The sequence below is a fragment of the Lutra lutra genome, chromosome 14 (genome assembly GCF_902655055.1).
Source record: "Lutra lutra chromosome 14, mLutLut1.2, whole genome shotgun sequence".
NCBI classification, from domain to species: Eukaryota; Metazoa; Chordata; class Mammalia; order Carnivora; family Mustelidae; genus Lutra; species Lutra lutra.
In genome coordinates this window covers 88,438,184-88,447,049 of record NC_062291.1, presented here as the reverse complement: position 1 = coordinate 88,447,049, position 8,866 = coordinate 88,438,184, and the positions used below count along the sequence as shown (strand labels likewise).

Below are 8,866 nucleotides of genomic sequence, written 5' to 3'. Positions count from 1 at the left end.
CGCGGGGCGGCTGCAGCATCTCCCCGGGAGGGTGGGGGGAGCGGCGCGAGGCGGGGCGCCCGGGCCAGCGTGAGGCCCCGACGCGAGCGCGCCCTGCCCTGGCTCCGCTCCCCGGGCCGCGGGGCCGCGCGCCCGCCCCCACGTCGCTGGCGGGAACCCGCGGGAGAGAGCGCTCAGGGCGGGGCGCGGGCGGCGGTTCGCCTCCGACTAGTGTGGCCCCGTCGCCGACCCGTAGCGCCGGCCGCGTCCCCTGGTCGCTAGGCAACCACCCGCCGCCGGCGGCCGGAGAAAGCCTGCGGCGCTCGGTGCGGCGCCATGGACCTGGTCATCACGCAGGAGCTGGCCCGCGCCCAGAGCCAGCAGGGTGGGCGCGGGTCCCGTCCCCGGCCCGAGGGACCCGGAAGCCCCAGGGCCCTGCCCCCGGGGAGGCGACACACCCGTCCCAGCGGACCGCAGACCCGGGGCGGCCGGGTCCCGCCTGGGGGTTCCCACTGGAGGAGGTCCGGCCCGCGCCCCACCCCCGCCGCAGGACCCCCGCGGCCCGCGTCGTCGTCCTCCACGGGGGCTCGGGATGCCTGCCCCCTGCTGCGGACGCTCCGGCCTGGTGGAGACTGGGCGCGGGGGAGGGGCGCGGCCGCGGGGGGCGGAGCCGGGTCCGAGGGGGGCGGAGCCGGGTCCGCGGGGGGTGGAGCCCGGTCCGCGGGGGGCGGAGGCCGGACAGCAGGCCCCTCCCACACTGGTCCCCGCGCGCAGTGATGCCACGTGCGCTCTCTCCTCTGCGGTCCCGGTAGATGAGGCCGCCCTGGAGAGGGCTTACGAGCTGATTAAGTCGGCCAACCTCGGGAGGTCAGAGTTTGACCCCATGGAAAGCTTCAGCCCCGATCTGTTTGTTTTGTGCGCAGAACAAGCCCTGAAGGTACTGAGTGCGGGCGGGGGGGGGGGGGGGTCGTCGGTGTCCTAGGAGGGTCGCTGTTTCTGGAACCAGGACGCGGAGCCGCAGAGAGCTGGGGCGATGCAGTCCTCTGGTCTGTCTTCAGAGCCGCTGCCTGCCAGGCTCTCTGCAGACGCCCCTTCTGGGGTGTTCATGGCAGGACTGCGGTGTCTTGCAGATGGGGCACCCCGCGATGAGCGATGACTGCCTCCGGATGTACTTCAAGGTGAAGGGGCCTGTCACCCAGTTCCTGGGCCGAGCGCACCTGTGCCGGGCCCAGCTCTGTGCCCCCAAGTCCACCGAAGACCTGGTGAGAGACGCCCCAGAGGGCAGGCCTCCATTTGAGGGTGACGCTTTGGGGGGCACAGCCAGCCCCCCACTGCACCCCCCACGCTAGGTCCCCGTTCCTAAACAAATGCTAAGGGCCTGTGCCGCTCCGGGTTTTCCCTGAGGCTGCCTTGATTCTCCTCAAAATGTTACGTCTTGTGTCAAAAGACTTACAGTCTCACCCGAAAGTGCAGTCGGGGCAGGCAAACCCTCAAGAACTCCAGGGGAAGGTCTGCCAGCGATTCCTTGTCAGTGGTGGGAAACGGGCCTGTTCCCCAAGTCCCTGTCTGACCTTGGGCACCTGCATGCTCGTGCTCTGGTCGTGCCCAGGACAGCTGCCCTGGACCTGGGCCGGGTGCACGTGCGGGCTCGCGAAGTGTCCCGGCTCCGGCTGCTCACACGCAGGCTCCCAGGCCAGTCCGTAGGCGGCTTGATGTCCACGGACGTAGCCACAATGAATGACTGATGTTTCAGTGGCAAATTCAATATAATGATGCATTTTTATGTTGTTTTAGGAGGAATTTGAAAATTGTGTGACTCAGTATATGAAGGCAATAAACTTTGCAAAAGGGGAACCCAGGTAGGCGTAATAGAATCGGCCGTTTCTAACTGGGATTGGATAAAAGGTCCAGGACCAGGATTTACCACATGCTTCTGCCTGTTGAGACTGGGGGGTTGTCCTTGCCGTGCCCTCGCTGAATGCTCTGTCGCTAACGTGTAGGTCTGGGCCGAGCACACGAGTCCCTTGGCCTCACCCTTTTGTCTGTCCTGTGGTTCCTGTGATCACATGGTTTTTGTCTGTGGGAACTTCTCCCTTGGCTGGTCTCCATGGCCCCTTACTCTCTGGGCCTCTGTGGATTCAGCATCAGGGTCCCTCCCTCCCCGGCCCCCGCTCGCCCACATCCCCTCTGGCAGACGGGCCGAGGCCTCACGTGCACAGCGATTCAGCTGCAAGTCCCGCACACTTTCCTACTGAAGGTTTCCTTCATCAAAAAGAAATGTTCTTGAAACCATTACGTTTGCACGCAAAGTGGTAGTAACTCGACCTATTTGAGTAGGATGCACCACTTACGGGAGGAGCAGGTGTGAATCCCGACTCGCTCCCTGGGTCTCCCGATCAGTGCTCTGACAGTCTCCTCCCCAGGCCCCTGGGGCCTTACAAGGCAGAGCTGGCCTCTCAGAGGGGCCGGGAGCAAGAAAGGCCGATTGACCCCTGTGGGACCCTCACTCAGATTCCTCCAGGCTCTGTCCAGCCTTCAGGAAAAAGCCCACCATCTGAGGGGTGTCCCTGCTCCCATCCTCACCCCTCCTCCTGCCCCACTTTGCACTTCATGCTCAGGCATGGGGACTTTGGTCCCCAAAGTTTCTGCTCTTCTTCTTCTTCTTCTTTTTTTTTTTTAACCTGCCAGACCCTTTCCCTACGCTGCTGTCTGGTTTCAGCAGGATGTTCCTTCCTCCAGGAAGCCTTCCTTGATTCCCTCTGCACTTGCCTATTCTTGTCTATCTCTTGGGAACCAAAGGAGACCTTGCTGGCTGGTGCGTTTTCACAGGGAGCCGATCACTTTTGGAATGATCGAATGGGTGAAGGGATCTCTAGTCCGGCCTCAGGACTCACGTGGCCAGGTCATCGTGGCTGGACTTGACCTGTAGCCTCCATGCCCTTCTGCATAGGCCGTGTGGGTGTGATTGGCCCAGAGCGGCTCAGATTGTGCTCTTGCCATCTGCTGGAGACAGAGGACTCAGGGACTCAGGACTGGCTCGCGATGGGCGCCTGGCGGGCTGGGGACCTGCTCTCAGAGGACCTTTGTGCGCCCTGCAGGTACTACTTCCTGGTGTATAACGCATCAGTCCTCTACTGGCAAATGGTGAGGCCGTTTCTCAAGCCGGGCTATCACCACCATCTGCTCTCCAGCCTCTCCCAGATCGTCAGTGTGTTAAACCAGACTGAGGAGGAGGACACGGAGTGGCGAGCAGAGCTGATGCTGTGAGTCCCTAACCAACGCACACACAGCCTCTGACCGCCTGCCCCTCCCGCTCGCTCCTTGCAGGAGGGTCACGTCACAGCGCAGGGCGGATATCACTGCTCTAATCTGTAGCTACAATTACGTTTTGTGTGTGTCTTGTCTGATGAGGTCTGCAGACGAAATCACAGCGTCCTGATCATGGGGGGTTATAACAAGTCGAGTGCTTGGACTCAGAACACAGGAAATGTGAGCTTGGGTCATAATCCTGGCTTGTGGTTTTAACTTGGTTCAATGAATTGTTAATGGGGTAGACATTTTAGCGACGTAAAACTCGGCCAGGATGGCCCTGTTTAAGGAGGTGTGTGCCTAGTGCCTCACCGGAGAGGCAGCCCCGAGAAGCCATGGTGAGTTATGTCAGCGTGTGATCCTTGTGCTGAGGGGGCCAGGGGGCGAGCAGCCAGACTTTTCCTATCTTTGGGGAGCACGACATGCAGGCCAGAGACTGGGGGAGTGTCTGCAAGGGGGACCCAGAGGACGTGCCCTGAACTTGGAATCCAGAATCTATAGGCTTTCCTTTACCTGCCTTATGGCTGTTTAGGGAGCTTTTAGCAGAAAATAAGCATAAATACAATCTTTCTGAAAAATGCTATTTTAAATGTTCGAGGTAGTTACAGTGCAGACATTTCCTGTCCCTGCTGACAAGGGTAGCGCAGCTCGCGGACGCTGGCGCGGTGAGGAGCCGGCTGAGCCGCGTGTCTTTCTGAAGTTTGCGCGACGTAACAAACGCATAATCACCTGGTTACTGGACATCTGCGGTGGGAAACGATTTTATCCGGTTTTAATATCTAGTTGGTTTGTATTCCCCAGGGAGCTCCTGGACTGTTATCTCCAAGCCGGAAAAAAGGAAGAGGCCGCGAAGCTTTGTGCCACCGCGGCACCGTTCATAAAGGCTAACGTGCCGCACAAACACCGACACATCTATTCCATCATGGTGAGCTGGCATGTGGGAGGTGCGGGCAGACGTGACGTTCTTCAACGTCGTCTTTGGGGAGTGCGTGTAACAACGGCCGGGTCCGTCCACCGAGAGAAAAGCACACGTGCGTCGTGCATCCATTGACAAAAAACCAAAATCTTTGCCTTTATTGTGATCTTTGAATATTTCACTCGTAACAGCATTGGATTGAGAACAGGCTAGCGGAAGATTTGTTAAGATTAAGGAATCATAAACCCCAGAACGTGTACGGGGACCGTCCTCCTCTGCTAACTTGGTGTACCGGAAACCAGCTTAGGTTCTCCATGTAAACTAAATGTAAAATATAATTAACGAAGGGGTACTTGTTTGTTATAAGTATTATTTTAAAAGAGAAATGATTGTAAAATAATAACTAATATCTGGATTTCTACCTAATTATTTGTTTACATCAATGGATAATTCTCATCCATTTCGTGACAGGTGCGACATGGACTGGCGGACGAGCTTCAGTTAGCGGAAGAGAAGAAAACCTCCACCAGCCTGGCTGTCACTTACCACATCAATATGCTGAAAGCGTAAGTGGCTTAGGAGTTTTAGGTGCTGACTCAGGGCCTGGGTGGCACCTAGAGGGGATGTGGCTGTGTCGGGGGGTGGTGACGGTGGAACAGTAGGGAGAGGCCTGGGCCCACAGGATGGGACTCTGCCTCCCTTTACTTAGAAGTGGCCAGAGAGGTGGCCAGTGGGTGAGTGTAGCTTCTAAGCCAGCGAGGAAAGTCGTTACAGAGCAGAGGCACTGGCGGGGCGAGCTCTGTCTGATGGGCCCTTCCCGATGAGCCTTCACACTTGACCTTGACATTGAGCAAAACAGGAGGGGTTGACTTGGATAGCACCCTGACGGTAGTGGTTTGAAGTGGAGGAAGAACGGACTCAGGTGCGGGCAGACACCTGCTAGAGCGGCCAGAGGGGATGAAGCTGGAGGACAGCCGCTGTGTGCAAGGGAAGAGCCGTGGGGAGATCCAGAGCGTGTGAGGCGAGGGCCGTGCGGAGACCCTTGTGTGTCTGAGCAGGGGAGGCACGAAGGGCCCAGCCAGCCTGCAGGTTTGCCCTCCTGTGGGTCTGGTTCCGGCAGAGGCCTGTGCGGGGAGAGAGGGCCTGTTTGGGGAGCGAGGGCCGTAAGGAGGCATGAGAAGTCATCTTGGACAGTGAAGGAATGAGGGAGGAGGGCTTTCTAAGGCCTCAGTTCAGCAGGAAACACAGGTTCCTAGACTTTCTGTCTCTCTTAGGATAATTGGAACAAATCTGACATGATATTTTGGTTTTATTTAACGTTTGAATAAATTCTAGGAAATTGGATAAGAATGAGTTACCTGAAGATGTGGACGCAGTTCTGAAGAAGGCCTACGGACGTTTAAGTTCTTACAATCACCAGCGCTCCCCTGCGGCCCGAGAGGAGGAGTAAGTGTTCGGTTCTTCTGCTGCTCCGTCTACGTGGTCATTGTGCCGTAGCAAGGGTCAGCCCCGGCCGAGTGTCTGCTCTTTGCTTTGGCCTTGACGTTCGTGCTGTCTGGGAGCATTCGGGATACGGAACTTCATGTCATACTTTTAAAATCAAATCCAGCTTCCCAGCACAGGTACGTGTCAAGGTGTTGAAACATCGCACAGCTTTCTGAGCAGCAGCGAAACGTGTCCGCGGCTAGACTCCTCTGCCCGCGGACTTCGCTTTTCAGTCCTGCGCCTTCCTGCGTCCCCTGGCGCCGCTGGCGGTTGCAGACATCCCGGACTGGGTTCCCGGGAGCGGAGAGCTGCGCCAGCGGCTGTGGGCCGGAGCGGGAGCGCGCGCTGTCCCCGCAGGGATGACGGGGCGGGCTTCCCTGTCGGGCCGCTGTCCTGTCACGTGCTCACGAGTGCTGACTCGGAGCAAAGAGCACCAGCCCTACCCTGCTGGGGCGGTGGCTGAAATGACCTCCCTGCTCTGGTCCCGTCTGTGTGCCCCGATTACCACGCGGCGGCGTACTGCTCCGCAGTGGGGGCGGGCCTTCTGAACGACGGCCCTTTGCGTTCCCAGTGATTGTCTCCCCTTCCCCACGCTCCCAACACAGGAACCGTTGCGGCCGCGGCCTGTGATCACTACCAGTGTGTTGTGTTACTCTGCCACTCATTCGTTAATTTTGGGGTGTTACGGGTGGAATTGTGTCCCCCAAAAGACCTAGTCAAGCCCCAGCCCTTGCTTCTGGTGAACATGATTTTATTTGGAAACAGGTTTTACAGAGGTTGTCAGGCTCGGGTGGGGTCACGCTGGGTTGGGATGGACCCTCACGGGTGGCTTGCGTCCTCCTAAGGAGAGGGAGGTCTGGGACGCAGATGCTCACGGGGCAGAAGGCCGGGTGACGCCGGAGGCAGAGGTCGGAGCGTTGTAGCCACAAGCCGATGAGCACAAGGCTGCTGGCGACCGGCGGAAGCTGACAGAGCAGGACGGGTCTTGCCCGGGCCTCAGGCTCCTGGCCGCCGAAACTGTACGAGATGAAATCCTGTCGCTCAAGCCCATTAGTGGCTGGTAGCCCATCCCTGCCGCCTCCGGAAACTCGTCTGGGGGTGTGCTAACCAGTCGCCACGTCACAAGTTACCCCAGAGCCAGCGGCGTAGGACACGCGCGCTCATTGTCTAAAGCTGCCTGCGGACCGGCATCCAGGAGCCGCGGCCATCCGGGGGTTGGCGGGGCACAGGGGCTGCTCTGTCGGAGCCAGCTGGGGACCGCTGACCCGCACACGGGGAGTCGGAATTGTGTGGGACGTGGTCAGGCGCCAGGCTGCGCTCTCCTAGAGGGACGGGGTCACACAGGCTGTGAGCACCAGGGAGCAGGGGCCCCGGGCCTCTGGAGGCCGCCGTGGTAGATTGGATGAAGGGGCCCCAGATGTCTCCTGTCCGTGTTGTCACTTCTGGAGGAGCTCCTCCGCGGCTCTTGGATTTATACAGATTTAATGGGCCAGGGGTGGTGTCTATACATATTTTTAAAATTATTTTTATCATTGCGGTGCCTGGGGACGCAGTTGGTTAAACGTCTGACTCTTGGTTTCGGCTCAGGTCACAATGTCAGGGTTGTGAGATCGAGCCCCTCGTCGGGCTTCCTGCTCAGTGCAAACTCCATTCGTGATTTTCTCTCCCTGTGCCCCACCCCGTGCTCACGCCCTCTAAAATAAATGAATCTTTAAATGGGTGGATTCCATCATTTTTCTCTTATTTCAAATTGAACATGCAGTAGTTACAGGGAGTTTGGAAATGGATCAATGTGTACTTCCAGCATGAACGTCTCACAGGTTTTTAACTACTTTTCCCATAGAAATTGTGAGCCTGTTCCTACATCACAGACTGTCTGCAGTGAAGTTCGTAACGTGGGTTTTCCGGCCCTCTGGGGGGTCGGCCGGAGCACTTCGGGTTAGAGAGACCTGGCACGTGTCTGCACGACTGCCGCGTCCCCTCCCGCCTGCCGTGTTACAGCTGGGCCCTCCCCTGTGGTCTCGCTACTGATGGGGCAGCTCCAGGAAGTTTCTAGAAATGGGACTCTGGGGTACTTGAGACATGCTGCAAAAGCCATGTGGAGCCCACCTGTGAAGACCCTGGCCTCTGACCTCTCTGGTCACCTCAGGGCGAGTCGGAGGAGGGGGCGTGCCACTGCTCCCACCCCTCCCTCTGACTGCTACTGTTTTGTCCTGTGTTTCCTGGCATTTTCCCCCTTTATTAGTTTCCTATATGCTTATTTTCCCCAGGTTTTTAATAAGGGTATAAACCATTTCATTACTGACTCGCAGAAGCTTTTTCTGTTTTAAAATTTGGGCCCTCCAGCTCCCGTATGTTTATCCCTTGTCCCAGTTTGTGTACCTTGTAAGTTTTTAACATTAATTTTTGATGTACAGAAATGTTTTATTTAATCTAAGACTAACTCGAACTCACATTTATCCCCCCAGTCCGGGGCCTGTTGCTCAGTCCTTCCCCAACAGCCCCATGAGTCGAGGCTGACCTGGGTCCCCCAGAAGCCCAGGGCTGTGTGCTTCCCCCCAGCGTGAGCCAGCCTTGGCCTTGTGTCTCCACCTCTCCCTCTGTGCCCAGCAAGGCCCTCCCACCCTCCAGGTTTGAAGATGGTCCTTGCCCCTGCGGTGTCGCTCTGGCTTTCCCTTCCCAGGAGCTTCTGCTTTTCCTGCGTGTGGCCCCAGGGGCTGTGCCGCGGCTCCTGACACCGACAGCTGAGTTTCCTCGGCTTCCCGCACCGTCGGCCTTCGCCAGAGGTGCTGCTTGGGCTGGAGGAGGGGGCCCGTCCCGTGCGGCCTGGGCTCCTGTCCCATGGGCCGCAGCTGCCTTCTGTGTGTTCGCTGGGGGTCATTCCTTGTCTGACGGCCTGCGGCTCCAACTCTGAGAGAGGGGCTCTGCTGACCGCCTTCCACCCGGGCTTCTTTGCCCAGAATTCTGGGCGGGAAAAATGTTCTGTTTAAAACTAAAAAAAAAAAAAAAAAAAAAGGACTGAAACTCCATGATTTGTACCTATTTGGGTTCTCCCTCTTAATCTGTGCACTGGGTCCAGGCGGCCAGAGGTCCAGGAGCACCGAGGGGCCGGATGTCAGGAGGCGAGGTCTGCTGGGGCCCTTGGGGCTCCAGGGGCTGAGCAGGTGGAGGAGGCGG

At 58.1% G+C, this 8,866-nt stretch overlaps 1 protein-coding gene across 4 annotated transcripts in view; it reads left to right on the top strand.

Annotated features, from left to right (window-relative positions):
• The first annotated feature begins 280 nt into the window (after positions 1-280).
• CFAP46 (cilia and flagella associated protein 46) overlaps positions 281-8,866 on the top strand; it is an 89,054-nt gene continuing 80,468 nt past the window's right edge. For 3 of the 4 annotated variants that reach the window (XM_047703377.1, XM_047703376.1, XM_047703379.1), the window contains exons 1-8: positions 281-364; positions 792-916; positions 1,110-1,241; positions 1,774-1,838; positions 3,078-3,242; positions 4,090-4,213; positions 4,676-4,770; positions 5,540-5,650. In XM_047703377.1, coding sequence (XP_047559333.1) covers positions 316-364; positions 792-916; positions 1,110-1,241; positions 1,774-1,838; positions 3,078-3,242; positions 4,090-4,213; positions 4,676-4,770; positions 5,540-5,650 — 866 coding nt within the window. In that variant the 5' untranslated portion in view covers positions 281-315. Of the gene's footprint in view, positions 365-791; positions 917-1,109; positions 1,242-1,773; positions 1,839-2,766; positions 3,243-4,089; positions 4,214-4,675; positions 4,771-5,539; positions 5,651-8,866 lie in introns of those variants that run through there. The other variant, XM_047703378.1, reaches the window with a different exon arrangement.